Source organism: Mixophyes fleayi, chromosome 6 (assembly GCF_038048845.1).
Source record: "Mixophyes fleayi isolate aMixFle1 chromosome 6, aMixFle1.hap1, whole genome shotgun sequence".
NCBI classification, from domain to species: Eukaryota; Metazoa; Chordata; class Amphibia; order Anura; family Limnodynastidae; genus Mixophyes; species Mixophyes fleayi.
The window spans coordinates 95229058-95246300 of record NC_134407.1 but is presented as its reverse complement, the minus strand read 5'-3'; the positions used below and the strand labels follow the sequence as shown (position 1 = coordinate 95246300).

The 17243-nt window shown below is 38.8% G+C and overlaps 1 protein-coding gene across 1 annotated transcript in view; it reads right to left on the bottom strand.

Annotated features, from left to right (window-relative positions):
- The window catches only part of CDH23 (cadherin related 23), a 1005178-nt gene that overhangs the window by 9207 nt on the left and 978728 nt on the right, over positions 1 to 17243 (bottom strand). The window contains exon 68 of the mRNA XM_075217048.1: positions 9821 to 9934. Coding sequence (XP_075073149.1) covers positions 9821 to 9934 — 114 coding nt within the window. The remainder of the gene's footprint in view (positions 1 to 9820; positions 9935 to 17243) is intronic.

The window sequence follows — 17243 nt, the reverse complement described above, 5'->3', positions numbered from 1 at the left end:
TCCAAGAGAATGGGCATTGAACAGAGAAGTGTTTCAGTATATAATAGAAAATTTCAATATCCCACAAAATGTTTTCATGGTGAAAAGCCAAAACAGCAAGTTAAAAAGACTCTATTTGTTCCTTCCTATTCCTCTAAATGCACATACACTGAAGAGAATAAAGAAAGTAAAAGAAAAAGTAATAGCAATTCTGCCATTTTGGCTTTGCAGACCATGATTTCGCGTTGTCACAGGAGATGCTCTTAGAACAACCATGGTCAGCAAGATTTTCGACATTAGGGGCCAGCTCACCCAAGTCCTGAAAGTTTCCCTTTGATGGTGAGGATATTGAGCAGGCCCTGTTGAAGAGTAAAGGTATTTCTGACAAAGTGATTACTACAAAAATAATAATTTGTCTATAATAAGCTTGTACAACCAGTGGCTCTCCAGGAGTTGTAAAACAACTAGAGATTAAGAGGTTCAAAATCGGAGAAATGCAACAGATCCGAGATTTTGGGTTCCGAGTGAAACAGAGTCATGATTCTGTTTTGCGCACCAATTTAGGATCTCAAAATGAGGCAATACAACATTTCAAGGGAGATATCTGTCACAACTTGGTTTAGAGTACCTGCTAACGTTGACTCGAGAGGAACGTATGGAATCTAACATGCACCTGGTTTTCACCAAGAACCCCCGCAAGGAGGTATGGGCTCTGCTGCAGAAGACACGCAGTTTGCGGTCCTTCCCCGAGTCGTATAGCGAGGCACAGAACGAGAGTAGTCTGATGAGCTGGTTCGATAACGTGCTGACAACGAGGTACAAAGGGGGAATCCAGAAGAGGGGTCAGACAAGCCAGGTCGGTTACAGTCAGGAGCAACAATGCACTAGGGAGATCCAAAAGAGTAGTCAAGACAATCCGGCCAGTAAGGGCACAGGAATAACAGAGGTAATCAGGCAAGCCAAAATCACACTGGGATGCTGGAGTAGGGAGGAAGACCTAACACCCTGCCACAGGAGGGAGGACAGGAACTGCCTTATAAACTGTAAGCAGCCAATGAGGAGGAGAGAGGCGGCGGCGCTGCCATCAGCTGCCACCGGAGGATAGAATAGTGTCATGTTGCCTAGCAAAGGGAGGCGTGTGCGCAGAAGCCCCGGCAGCCCGGACGGAAGTTTCACATCTGGTTGCAAGACACGACAAGAGAGAGGACAGGCAACAGTGCCGAGGAAGCAGCGGGACGGCACCTGACAATATTGATGCAAAACTCACAAAAGTTTTGTATCGATATCTTCTGAAAGTCCACATTCTGAAAAATTAAGAGGACGGATTTTGGCCCTGGCAAAGAATACATGTGATGGAGATATGATGGCTGACAATTTACGCTAAGCGATAGAGTTAGAGAACCGTAAAGAATGATTCATTATTTTTGGAATTGAATGGGAGAAAATAAATGCAAAGATGGCAAAATTACACAATCTGTCATTAAGCAGAAGCAGAAGTTTTTAAGCAGAAGTACATTGCAAAGCAGCAGGATGGTCATCGATATATACATTTTCCAATAACTATTTTTGGATGTCATGACTTCAGAGGACACTTGGGGCCTGATTCAGGATTACAGAACATATGATAGTTTGTGTAGCATATCTTATGTGAAATCACACAGTGCATGCTCACAAAACGAGCACACACGATTGCATGAAATTCATACCTGAACACACATGACACATGAGTACGTATGACTTGAGAGTTGGAACGGGGAAGGAAGAGGAGAATGAATGTGCACTAAGGGCGTGTTTATGCAGATGCAGCTCAGTCAGTCAGTACGCATGCTTTCAGCTTTATTTTCTGCATCTGCTACAGGGCAGGTATAAAATAATGATGAGCATTATCTCTGTGGGGTTTATGTTGTCTATGTGAAATCGCACATGTGTGTAGCTTACTAGCAAAGTAAGTGTCCGCAATTGTTAGAATTATTTTTTAATTACAGTGAAACAATGTTATGCTAGGCTTATGACATTGTGCATGCTCACTCTCCAGTCATGGACTTAGCAAATAAAATTATTTTTAACACAATACATACTATACTATTAGAAAACTAATCATTTGTTTGTGACAATTCTAAAAGTCATGTAAGAATTTCTCATACAAAGCATTTTTAATTTTATATGCAGTCTGCTCTGACTTAAGTGTAAATATTTAAAAATGGTGCATTTGCACCCAATTCCAACTTCCACCTGTATGCGTGCATCAGAACGAAACTGTGAAGAATCTCTGCCTGTATGCAGAGATGAATGCATTCTAAGATACATTCGGCTCTGAAAAAGATGAAGATTGATAACAAAAATCTGTTCCAACCCTTGTCAAATTCATTTGAGAAACCGTACATATTACTTAATTGAGCATCCTGAAATTATCTAACTGTAATAGAACGATTTTTAATCTACACATTTTCATCATCTTTAATATATTCTATAATATTTCCCTCAACTCTTGACCCTCTACTGGCTTGACCTACATACTGAATATTAAATTGATGCACATTGTTAAGTAAACCACAAACCTAGTATTGCATTTAAGCTATCCACAAAATAAATGGGGACAAAATACAGGAACAAATGGAAGTTTTAGCACTCACAAAAAAAGAACCTTTACCAAAAAGGACAGAGATAAACTATAGTTACATACGTTTTTTTTTAAACAGAACTTGCATTCATTTTGTATCTAAATATGAATCAGGCCCTCAGTTTGGAAGGAAAAGTTTGCAAGCAGTTGATCAAGAAATGTCTTTTATGTGCATGAATTGATTTCCATGGTGACCAGAATACAACTTGGGAAGTCATTCAAAAGACAAGGAGGGACAAGGAGGGAAAGGAGGATTGTCATTCTATACCTTACTGGGCTGTCAACTTTTTTCCTATCTCTACTCGGTTAAGGAATAAACCATTTGGGGGGTGCATTGGAGTTCTTCAAGGAAAAGAATTATCAAGTAAACATAATTTCCAAATATTAGTGTCAGGCTCAAATGTACTCCTGGGATCAATTAAATTTAACATGCATAACACAAGAGAGTCTCCTGATCAGGAATTAAATGTAAGTCAATCTTTACTGATGTAAAAAGCAGTATAATTTAGAAGCGTTTTGAACAATTACATTCCTTATTTACGGTGGTAGTCTTCAAAGCGACGTTGAAAACCCCAACAGCACATACCCCGACATGATGACATCAATGGTGTCTTTCATGGCAGACTCTTCAGAGCGACTACTTGTAAACCATACTCCAAAGGAATCTGAGAAGTCGCTCTGAAGAGTCTATTGGGGAAGACACCATCGGTGTCATCATGTCAGGGTATGTGCTGTCGGAGTTTGCAGTCATTTTCATGTGCCCAACCCCTTATTTATAGGATCAGACTGAGCTCTGTTTTTATATCCTATTGGCAAGACTATGGGTCTGTCTCCAAATATGCCAATTACAATGACAACCCCCTAATTGCAATGCACTGTGATACAATAGGAGTGCTATGGTCTGACGCAAGCTCCTCTCTTTAGGATGCTTCAGGTTGCATCATTAGGCTAGAAAAAGTGTGCTCTCTCTGTATGTTTGAAAAAACAGAAAACCAATATTTTTATATCCAAGCAATATATACCATTAACAACGTAGACACATCCACCACTGTACTAAACACAGAACACAAAACATAGAAAAATGCACTAAACACAGGTCATAAAAATGTGAATATATTAAAGGTGCATACAAAAATACAATTGCAAATATACAATTTATAAACATTACAATGAATGTCATTTACATATTATAGTAAGACATGTTGCAAAAAGAATGTATAAGAAATACTATAATGCAAACCTGTATCATCTAATAGTAAAATCTGATATCACAGTAGAATAAAGGTAGGATGAAAACGAATGAATGAACTATTAGTGCACTTACTATTGTATCTAATGATGTATTATTTAATCATTTAAATGAGTAACTGACAATCTACTTAGCATTCAAGCTATGAGGCTTCCTGTCATGCCAATGTTGATGCTCTATTTAGCGACTGTTGTAGCTCCACACACTTTACATATGCGGAGACAGTGACAAGGAAGATAAAGATTGATGACAAAAATCTGTTCCAACTCTAAGTAATTGTTTATGTGGGTCTTAGTAAATGTTTGCTATTCACAAAATAAATGGGGACAAAATACAGAAGTGTGTGGGAGTTTTAAAACTCACAAAACAAAGAACCTTTACCAAAACAGTTAAATTATAAAGGATCTTATAGATTTGCTGCAGATGTTGTGATTTTCTTATTGTATCAATTTAATCTTTTCCTAATGTAAAGGGCAAAACATTTATTTTAAAACAGAATATTAGCAATATTAGTTTTGTGACCTACTTAAAGAGCAAGTAATGCTGCAGTACAGATTTGAGACACCGTAAAGAATTGACTTAAAGCTCATCTGAAGTAAGGGCAAATTACCTACACTTCATTGAGCATATTCAACTCCCCTGTGTATGTAGCCTAAACAGGTGGAACGAGCTCCAGGGGGTAAATGTATCAAGGTCCGATTTTGACAGCGTGTTAAAATCGCAGCAAGTCGCGGGTGATAAACCGCGATTTTAGTGAAAAAAAACAGAAATGTATCAAGCTGCGATTTTGACCCTGATCTTCAAAATTGCTAGTCATCTCTGGCGATTTGCTGCGATGTAAACACACCCGTGTTTAGCTAACTCTCCTGTGTTGTAGCAGCGAGTTGGCAAACACATCACTGTTACACATCACTGTTACACTGCCTGTCATACAGCTACCGGCGCTCACCTAATACTGTAACTAGAGCTTACGCAATTAGCGTAGGTCATTGCGCATGTGCTACGCTAATTGCGTAAGCTCTATTTACAGTATTAGGTGATTTCCCCACTAGCGTGGGAAAATGACCAAATACAGTACATAGACCTTGCGCAATGAACGTATGTTCATTGCGTAGCGGACCTCCTACTAGGTAGGAGGTGTTTGCGGCGGCTCCAATATTTTTTGTTTTTCTTCAAGCAAGCACACAGAGTCGGGATGTACAAATATGGTGCCCCCCTGGCCGAAGAAAAGAAGACTACTATCAACAAGGGGCCCCTCCTGGGCGAAGGCAAGAAGAGATTTTTCAAGCAAGGACATTTGTATGGTATAAATACTTTGGGACTGGGGCAAGCCGGACATTTGGAATTACAAATTATTTTGGGACATTTATGACAGAAAGAAGACTATATTGGTGAGTATTAGGGGTTTTATTATTTTTAATAAATGTATATGTGTAAATGAGGGTGGTTACTGTGTTTATTGTTGGTTTTTTATTTTTATTAAATGTGTGTAGTGTTTACCAGGGTGTTGTGGTTTTTTTAACATTTTTTTTTGTGGTACTACAGGTCTCAGCCAGCTAGGGATGTCAGGGCATGTTGGCACTTGTGGTTCTCCAAGTGCCAACATGCCCTGGCTGCCGTGAGTATGCTGGTGCTTGTAGTTATACAAGCAGCAGCATGGCCACACTATTTTGGGCAACTTGGCTGGCTGGCACTTTTAGTTCCACAAAACAAAATGGCGTCTGTTTGTTATTTTCACTCTTTATCGCCGTTATTACCCTACTACCCACAGCCCAGGGGTAGTAGGAAGAGCCCTAGTGCTATCAGCACTGGGCTGGTTGTCTCTAGGGGGGGGACCTGCTCGTTTTTTTTCGGCGGACCCCACTCCCTAGGGAATCCAGCCCAGCGCTGAACAGTCTAGGGTTGGTTAGTCATTATGGCAGGGGGACCCCTGCTGTGTGTCCCACTGCTATAGTGCCGCCAACCCAGGCTGGTTTGCCTAGTGCTGGTTAAGTGAAAATCGGGGGGACCCCACGCAAAATTTTTCCCCGATTTTCACGCTACCAGCAGTAGTCAGGCAGCACTAGGGTTAAGCATGAATAGAGGGGGGACCCCACGCTTTTTTTTTTTTTTTTAATACTTTCTTCTATTTTTTACCATTTTTACAGCTGCCAGGGCAGTGTATCAGTGATGTGTTTCTACAACACGCTGCTATCAAGCAGCGTGTTGTATCTGGTGTGTTTGAAAGCAAACTTTCCTGAGTTTGCTTACTCGCAGCTTCAGACTTGTAGAGCTGCAATGGCAAACAGTCGGGAGTTTGATCTCTGGCGGTTTTGCAAATAGCGATTTTGACAGAAGCAGAACTCTGGCGATTTTGCATGAAATCTCAGCTTCATACATCTGCGAATTTCAACTCTCATGATAAAATCGCTGGATTTGCAAAATCGCACCTTGATACATTTACCCCCAGGAGTCTATAATTGAGAAAATGTGGGGGAAAAAATGTTCCATTTGCAATGTTGTAGGAAACCAATAGATGTTTTATGTTATACTGAAGGTGCAGAAAATGTATTAGTTAAATTATTTTCTAATACAGCTAATAAGCTCAGATCATGAAGTTCATACTGCTGATATTGCTGGTTTCCTTTTCAGATTATGGAATACAAAATTACCTAATTGGCTGTGAATGTATGGAAATTGTTTGCTGGCATACAAGTCTTTTGGATTTTCTGATTGGATAATTATCTAGATACCAAGAAACCTCATTATTTTAATACTAAGTGGCATGTTATTTATTTTTATCAACCATTAGATATATGAATATATATACTGTATACTCTTAATTTGTGTGTTTGGGGGTTTTGACCTACCTTCTATTTAGAGATCAGACTGGTTGGATTAAATCAGAAATTTATAACCAATGTGTCAGGACATACTTGGGTGTCAATATACCAAACTAACCATAGCAGAAGACTTGATGGGAATTAAGGGAAAAGTGCTAAAATACATTGCAGATATGCAACACATATACAATATCTGATCTATATTTTAACTGTACACATAGCAATGTAACTATAGTTCTATTTGATTCTAACACACTCCATTTATTAAAGATTTTCGTTTTATTCTCGACAATATTCGTATATTAAGACATATATGTGTCAGCAAGTGTGTCATTACATCACAGATATTGGGAAACCCTGGGTTAAATGACACAGGTTTCTATTATTATGTTTATTGTGCATTCTTCTTGCAATATTTTTTACTATTTATACATATTTATATATGTATTCAAGGTTGACAGGCATTGTTATTTATATAAATATAAATTATAAATTCACAAATATATTTTTCTATGCACATTTGATGTATCCATGTTTTTACTACATGTGGTTAGCACATATATTTTTTCTGTATATGTAAAAGCTGTTTATGTAGATAAGCTGACTTGTGTCTAGCTAGTGTACTGTGTGTCTGCTTTGTTAATATTCCATCTCACTTGGAAGAAAAATGGCTTTATCTATCTATTTAGATATACCTATAACTAAGGACCACATGGTCTAAAACGAGACAGGTTATCAAACTGTCCTGCTTATGATACTTTTTACATCAACACAAACAGACTTACAATTGATTCCTTGTCTAGGATGTTCATATGTGTGTATTGTGATGATTTTTATACACAGTATAATTGAACTGCATTTGCTGCTTCAGTCCTCCACTGTTCAGAAAGATGATTTTGGCTCCCATAATGTAGATATATAATGTTGATTAAATTATACATATCTTTATCCTGAGTGGATAATATTTCATGTAGTGTAATATCCATTAGTATACAATTTTTCTTTACATTTCTTGTCTACCATTATGTTCTCAAGTTTTTCTGAGATCTTGCAAGATCTTATGCTGGCCATACATGCTGGAATAGCTGCAGAGTGTCCCAACCTGACCCACATAACCGGTAATAATCAAAATTGATTGGATCATTAACAGACATGTTGGTAAATGTGGTCACTGCAGATGACATCTATAAGATCACTGTGACACCATAAATGTCCCAAATGCTGGTCCCTACATCAATTTGGTCACTTAAGTATGTGGTCAAACTGGTACTTGGCCAAGCGAAATGTTCATATCATGTGGGAACTATAGGATGCCACCACAAAGGGAACGGACATCATAAAACAGATGTAGATTCACTTACATATTCAGATGTTCCAGAAGTAAAAATCAAATGGACCTCTTCTTTATATCAAATTTATTCATGCGCCTCTAGGCTGCTTAAAACTAATCATTATTAATCATCCATAAAAAAAAATATGTTGTGTGAGCAGATGTTGCTATAGTGTTGTAGAACAAGCTGCCCTTTTAGTTTGCATGATAATGTGTGCTTCCCCATGGATAGCAGGAATTTAGGTGGTGTCAATTTTAAAGGAGCCTACCAAGGTCAAGCTCCTACTATTGTATTGTTCAGATCTTGAAGCCATGGTGAAATTTTTATATTTACATTTTTTTGCTGAGTCCATTCTGGGACACTGAAACACTAGGGTATAGAAGCTCGGTTGGAGTTTGGGTACTTTTGCTCTAAGGGGGGAATTCAATTGCACAATATTACCGATATTACGGTAATAGTGCGCATAATTACCGTTAATACGGAAATGTCAATGCCGTCTTTTTGCTTGCGGCTCCCTGAGCTGCGAGCAGAAGTCTATGTTAAACTCACCGTATTAACGGTAATACACTAAGTGCTGCATTATTCTGGGGGGAATTGAATTCCTCCCTAAAAGTCTGACCTGACCTGTAAAAAAAAAACCAGAAAAACCATCCATTGGGAAGGTATTAAGTTGGATTTCTTGCAGTTGATGATCCTTCAATGAGATTCTAATACAGGGGCCTGCAGCAAGGTCTGTATTCCCACCATAATCAGCAGATCATCTAGGTCGGGAATGACAGTCCCCCCCCCTTCTCCCCTTTCTGGACCTCAGAAGGGTAGTTATCATTACCATGGTTTTCACCCTTGCCACAGTTGCCAGGCCGAAAGGAAAAGCCTGAAATTCAAAATGATGGGACTGAATGGCAAATCTGAGAAGGCGCTACTATCCTTGTTGTCATAAATTTGTTCTGTTCCATGCTGTTTATGACAGACCTCAAAGACTCCATCTTGAACCTATCTACCCAAAACTCGGTGTATGGGTATTCAGGTTCAGAATGGGCCGGAAATATCTGTATGGTTTCTGTTCCAAAAATAGATTTGAGTAGAAACCCTCTTTGCCCCAAGAGGCAGGCCCACATCGGAAGTGGGTGGACAGCAATATGTGGTACATCCTCAGGCCCCTTATAGCATCCAGCAATCGCCACAGCTGTGGATATGGGAGTGGTATAGATGAGTAAGACTTTAGAATTTTACAGTGAAATTTAAAGTGTCCAAACTACAGCTAAGGCGAGCTCAGGGAGGACAGAAACCTCCCGTGGAGCAGAAGGGCTCCAGTTCGAGTGCCCCTAATATGGATGAAAGAGGAAAATAGCAAATCAAATGGCTACTGCCTGAAGATGGTTCAAAATGCAATACAATTATAACAAATATGTACATTTATGTACATTTTAAATACAGTTGGTGATGGGTCCTCTAAAATGGGGGGAAAAAAGCTGTTGCAAAGAATACTAGTATTTATTTGCTGCAGATTGGAGATGTTGTGAATGGACATCGAGCTTGGTTGCTAATAAAAAGTAAAATGGTATTAAATTATTGAAATAAATAGTAATATATGTTTCCGCACTAAACAAAGGTAATGCAGATTTATATTGCAGGTTTTCCCCACTAAACATTGCAAGTCCTGTCACTATTCACTTTTTGGCTTTAGAAATAATTAGAATAACATGATTAACTTATATAGGCATGGTAAGAGTAGAGTATTAGATAGAAAACACACCATGCAGACCCATTTTCCACAAACCAGGCCTTATTGCCTGCACACCACTACAAGACATTCTACCTCTGTGAGTGAGGACTGGTCCCCAGTGCTGGTGGTGGCCTTATGAACCATCCTTTGCGCTAGCAACTTTTTCAGTCTCATATAATCATCCAGCACCACTTTCAGCAGGGATCCCTGTGTGAGGATGATGGTTAACAATGAATGATTTTTAGGCAAAGTAACACGTGTAACATGTACAACTAAGCATGCTTGGAGCAACATCAATAAATCAAAATGGATGACCTATGGTACAAAGTTTATGCATTTAAATTTGAAGAAAGATTTTCTGTGACATCAAGTGGCTCAAAGATCATAAAGTTTCAGCTGCTCGTTACTATAACAGTTTACATTATATTCCCACCCACTCCCAACATTCTGCATTAAAAACAAGACAAATTAATTCACCCCAACCCCACAGACCATACCGCTGACCTTACAGCCACTCATTAAAAGGCCTATGCACAGCCCCTATCCACCAAGGGGTCATCTGCAGCAATAACACTGCTATAGTCAGCAATAGCCCCGCCGGAGATGAGATATGTCAGGTTTTGCTGGAGGTAAGCTGCCCCATGCAGAGCAGAATATGAGGATGTCTATTTAACATGCAATGCGTTACTACAAGTATCTCAAGATGGCGGAAACAGAAAAGAACGAGTCAAAAATTATTATTATTCTGTGAATAAAACATTTTTTTCATTGAGCAATATTGCTAAATAATTTTTATATTTTTTTCTTTTACATATTTTATTTTGTACATTTATTTTTTACTAAGTGGAACTTTAAGCACAAGACTAGGCTTTCAGTCACTACGCAGCGAAGGGAACACTCTTACTTATAGGATCACAATAAATTTACACTTTTATTGGAAAACATAAAATCCACAATTTTTATTCAAAACATACATCTAAAAACAACTTTCTTATTATGAGCCTGTGATGCAGAAATACATGTACTATTTAATTTCAAATACGACAATAATTAAATCCCAACTGTAAAATATATTGACAAGGTAAACCAAATTGCTCTGCGCATGTCCAGAGACTGACTATATGCCAGTGAACACAAGACATGCAATTCATTTTCAACGCAAAGGACACTTCCAATGGCCTACAGTTTCAAGAGTGGAACGGGGGAGGGAAGGGGTGTATGCACGTAGTCAATGTACAGTAAGGATCAAATACAAAAGATTCTAAACGTCTAGCACTTCACTCTGGCTTGCAGCCTCTCATATGTAAATGGAATACTACCAAAAAATTCCACATATATATAACAAAAAAATACAATGTATTACATACATGAAGCGCTTCCTTGTGTGGCACTTGATATTAATCCGCACAACATGAATAGCATTCAGTTGTAGAAATCTCTATATGGAAAAATACAACCTCACATAGTGTATTACAGTATAAAACATATGGGGATTGGTATGGGATAGTTGTGCAATCATATAAAGATCCACCATCCAGACACCGTGTTGACCCCGAAGTATCGCCCCCCAAGGGTTTGAACTTACAAGATGTAGCTCCAATATGCGCAAAACAATGTAATTATAGGATGGCTTCCTTATCCCACCAGACTCAATATCTATTCATCAATATCACTTCCGCTTCTCTCATCACCAAGCATGGAGATATATGTAAAAGAAAAGAACAATCTAGTGTTTTACCCTTTATTAAAAACAATTCCAGCAATAAAATAGAGGAACTATACCGGAAAGGTATACCTTGATAAAGACTTCAGTGTGAAGTTGAAACGCGTTGGTTTTATGCAGAGGACTTGTCGGGGAGATTGACAGCAGCGTGATTTGCTAAGCTCGTGGGAGGGGCTTCCGTTTGTGATTACATGCTGTTTGACACGCTGTTTGACATCCGTCTTCCGGTATAGTTCCTCTATTTTATTGCTGGAATTGTTTTTAATAAAGGGTAAAACACTAGATTGTTCTTTTCTTTTACATATATCTCCATGCTTGGTGATGAGAAAAGCGGAAGTGATATTGATGAATAGATATCGAGTCTGGTGGGATAAGGAAGCCATCCTGTGATTACATTGTTTTGCACATATTGGAGCTACATCTTGTAAGTACAAACCCTTGGGGGGCAATACTACGGGGTCAACACAGTGTCTGGATGGTGGATCCTTATATGATTGCACAACTATCCCATACCAATCCCTATATGTTTTATACTGTAATACACTATGTGAGGTTGTATTTTTCTATATAATGATTTCTACAACTGAATGCTATTCATGTTGTGCGGATTAATATCAAGTGCCACACAAGGAAGCGCTTCATGTATGTAATATATTGTATTTTTTTGTAATGTACAGTAAGGGCATGCCAAGGTTGAGCACATGTACATTCATCCGATTCAAGTTCTGGCCCTCTCTCAGGTATGTGATTTTTAGCCATATCAATTGCACCAGCTACAGGGCAGGTGTAAGTACCGATTGATAGTGACGATAGCAACAGTATAAATGCATTGTATGTACAGTAGGTATTAATAACATGCTGATATACTGTATGCATTTCATGGAGAGAGAATAATAAAAAAAAGTATTTTTTAATGAATTTCTATTATATTATTATATTATTAACAGGTGTTATTTAATACTTTTTTACATGTGCATACTGAAGGGAGTCTATATTGCAGAAAGGCATTGTACGCATCCTGCAGTGTGTTGTGTCTGTCTGCATTCGGCAAGTGCCATATAGGCAGTACCGACTTCTACCCATATTAAACTAGAAACGTTTCTTCAGATCCGCTTGTACTTGAATACGGGAGTACTTGCGTGCAATTTTTCATTTAAAAAAATGCAAACTATGTTCACTTTGCATTCCTTGATAGAACAAGAGATGTTTCTCACTTCACTCTGATTTGCCATCTGCATTTTATAGCACAATGTTGTCCATATGTTCCGTAGAAAGGACCCCGTAAATATCACAAAAAATTGTTCGGAAGCCAAATTCCATTAAAAAAATGAATATAATGTATATTATAGAGTTAAATGAAAGTAAATGGGGAGAGGTTTCACAAGAAACACTTTGGGGGAGGGGGACAAACCAAACCTCCCAACATGTCTGTCCCCGGCAGCGGGAAAGGGGGGTGTGGGCACGAAAAAATCCAGAATGCTACCATTATCGTATTTTAGCATATTTTCCAGGAAGAAAAGTCTCTGTTATGTTTGTTATTGCATGTTACTACATGGTATAAAAGTTAACATTGGGTTAAAAGAAAGGTCCATCATCCAAAATAAATTAAGATTTTCAAGGTATAATAAGTGCACATTGTTCAATGATAAATAACATGCAATAAAGTGGACAGTAAGATATGCTTTGGCATTTAATTTTTTTAATTTATTAAAATGCACGTGCTACAAGCTATTGTGTATGACCAGTAAATACTCAATAACATTTACCTACAACACACAGTAAAAATATACAAATATGTTATTTTGCAGACAACTGTATACCACAGGGGTATACATAATGGTGTAAAATACGGTGGCAACCTTTCTGGTTTATAGTCCTTGCACTTGTGTAAAATCTCCCACCTTACCAACACCAAAATAGCCCCATACCATTACATTTCCTCCGCCAAGGACTTCTCCAGCATCTTTTCAATTTGCCCATTTGAACTTTTTTTTCCTATTTGCCCGTTTCAAGTATGGTTTTTGCTTTGCAATTCTGCCTATAAGGCCAGCATCCAGGAGTCGTCTTTTTCCTGTTGCAGATAACACTGGTATTTGGCTTGTCCTATTTAAGGAAGCCATCAACTCAGGGCATTTTGTGTATTTGTGAATCTGGGCCTTCTAGTTCTATCCTGATTAGATCCTATTTTCCCTTTTCTTTCATGATAGTAGTGGATACCTTTGTATAAAATCTTCGGTTTCTTGGCAATCTGACACATGGAATAGTCTTCAATTCTCAATACAACAATAAGCTGATGTCTTTCTTGAGATAGCTGTTTAGTTTTGGCCATTTTTTAATCCAGAATTGGGACACTGGAGTAAAGGCTGCTGAAAATGTGGCTTTGCAGTCATATGTGAAAAATAAATTATACAGTACATCTGTTATTTCAAGCAAGGTCATTTGCAAAATTAGTTCTGTCTTAAATATATTTTTAAATCAATTTAATGGTACATTGATAACAAAAAAGTATCAATTCAAAAATTAAGAAATTTCTTAGTGATTGCAAAATTTTGCATGCTAGTGTATATACACACATCTATATACAGTAAATGCAAATGTTTGGGCATCATGGTCAAATCAGTCCATTTATATATTTCCTCTTCAATCCTCTAATGCCAACCATTGCAACAAGTTAGTCCCCTTCTAGCGTTAGGTAGAAATAGGAGCATAGTAATGCCCCAGGTAGTATATAGTGCAGCAACTCCTCTTCCCCTGTTTCTTTTTCCAGTCTCTAGCTTTGGTAGAGAGGACAGGTAGTAGTTTGCGTTTTTCTGTTGTGAAGGGGCTTACCTGCTTTTGTTGTTCTGGTGATACACCTCTTGTGGTGCAAGCCAAGGATGAGGTTTGGCTAACCAAGTACCACTAGCTGCTACATTTGGTACCAAATGCAGTGCAATGGAATGGAATTTTGTATACAAATTTGGAAATGGAGCACACTTGCATGCACATGTCGTCCAGGTTTGGAGGATGCTCCACATGATGAAATCATTTGTGACTAATTAGGATTTATCTGATATGTAGTGGGTGAGGAGAGTAAGGTCCCACACAAGTATGGAATCAGAGGACGTATTTTCCTAGTCAGAAATGGACTTCTTGGAATATGTGGATGATTTATTTAGTACTGAATCTATGGACATTAAAGAAGAGCCCAGACTATTTAATTTGGATAATGTGGAGAGCCTCATACAAACATGGGGATAAATGAAGTATCAACCTCCATTGCAGTTTAGAGGTTCTTCATCATCATCATCATCATCTATTTATTTATATATATATAGTGCCACTAATTCCGCAGCACTGTACAAAGAACTCATTCACATCAGTCCCTGCCCCATTGGAGCTTACAAACTAAATTCCCTACATACACAGACAGAGACTAAGGGCAATATAATAGCAGCCAATTAACCTATCAGTATGTTTTTGGAGTGTGGGAGGAAACCGGAGCACTCGGAGGAAACCCACGCAAACACGACAAGAACATACAAACTCCACACAGATAAGGCCATGGTCGGGAATCGAACTCATGACCCCAGTGCTGTGATGCAGAAGTGCTAACCACTAAGCCACCGTGTGCCTTCCTTGACAACTGTTGTAGAAGAAATAGTGTTGTTCCAATGCATCAGGCAGTAAAAGATTTAACTCATAAATAAAGGGAACAAGTAACAAAATCTCAGTCTAACTGCAAAGCATTAGTATGTCCCTTCAGTGAGGAACAGGCACTGAAATGGAGTTTAGTTCCAAAAGAAGATGCAGCAATAGCCAGTTTATCAACCAGGGCCACATTTGCTATAAGAGATCATATGTATAGGAAGGTGGAAAGTTGTTTTAAAAAAAACCTTCATACTACTTCTGGAACTACCTTAAAATCAGCAGTAGCTATGGCTTCAGTGGCTAAAGCACTCAGACTATGGGTTGAGACTCTTCATCCAGATGTCCAGGAAGATATTAGTTGACAGAAATTTCTGAAAAGCACTGAAGTTATGCCCAAGAGAAATAGAATTCTTTTGCAAGGCATCATTGGATACCAATCATTTTCAGACAGAACTATGGCTTCAATGATGGTAGCTAGAAGAGGAAGATATTATAAGCCTAGGAGACAATACTCCAGACAAGCTGGTAGCATATTTAGGCTCATGACTATTGCATGGTTCAGTCACCACTAACACTTCTGATCCACAAGATTACAGAGTATGTATAAGAGTGGACACATGCTATTCAAAATAAATGGGTTCTTTACATTGTCAGAAGTTGTTACAGGATATAATTTCATCATGTTCTCAGAGGAAAATTTGTCAGATCCAGAGGACCCTTAGGTTTCAGCAGAGTTGGAAGGTTTACACATCACAGCTTTCCATACTGTGCTGAACTTCAAGACTCAATCACTGTGATAGACGATTAATATGTTACGAGCCGCAGCAGCTATGGGAACTTCTCTCTTACCCTGGCTGCGTCTCGGCCGTCTCCATGACAACAGGGATGCCATTTCCGGTTTTGCCCCGGCCATCGTAAGGCAATCGGTCAGGCTGCGTGCCTAACTGGTATAAATAAATCAACAGATTCCTGAGGCTGATTTATTTCTGCAGGGTCCATATTAGTGGCTCTATGTATTTAAGGCAGGAATGGCTTAGCCTCTCTGCTGGTTATAGCTCTCAGTTCCTGGTTGCTGACCTGCTCCTGTGCATTGTATTGTTTCCTGTATTAGATTATCGTGTATGACCCTTGGCTTGTTTTCTGGACTTTGATTCTTTGCTGGTGACCCTGACTTTTTTGCCTGTGACTCAGATATTCTTGTTTTCTGCCAGGCCTGACCTTTTGCTTGTACCTTGCCTCACTGCCTATTATCTCCCTTTGACCACGGCTTACTCCTGACCACTGTCTCGCCTGTCATCGCCTCCTGTTCCATGCTGCGGTGATATTCATAAGCTTACACTACGCTGAGTTTAAGAACTGGGGGCATCTGAGTTCCTGTGAGTGTCACAATCTCTACGGAAAAAGTGGCTGCTAAAGGTGAAGACCTCTCTATCTGGTTCTGCAAGCTAGTAATATTAGCAGTTAGCCGAAACATATTACAGCAAAAAAACAACTTCAGGAGAGTGGACTTTGCACCAGGAAATATTCCAGTGGTTAACAAGAAAGTGCGACCTCCCTCAAATAGATAAAATGTCGGTAAATTAGAACACCAAAGTGCCCATATTTTCCTCTTACCACAGAGTTTCAGGGGGAGATAGATGCTCTGGCAATCCCATGAACTTTCAACAAGGTTATGTCTTCCTTCCACTTCCTGTCTTTGCTCACTTACTGAAAAAAAAAAGCAGGCAATCCTTCCATTCTGGCCATGACGTCCATGGCTTGCAGTAGCTTGGGAAATGCTTCAGGAGCAAGTGTGGTCTCTACCTCTTCGGCCAGACTTCCTGTACCAGGGCCAAATCTTAAAGGACTATCTTTGATGGCATGGAGATAGTAAATAACACACTTCTACGGACAAGAAAAAAGTAACCCTTTAGTGATCTATTATAAATGTAGATAAAAGGACCTTATTTAAAGACCATACTATGCATTTTTTTCAAGCAGTGGCAACCTGGGTCCTTAAAATAGTTCTCAACACTCTGATGTCTGATCCCTTTTGAGCCTTTTCAAGAGATTTCTTTCAGACAATCACTTCCGAGCATAGAATAACAAATTCACAGGCTTTGTGATGAAAATAACTCTTTTTGAAGGTAATGCAATAATATCATATTAATCAAGAAATCATAT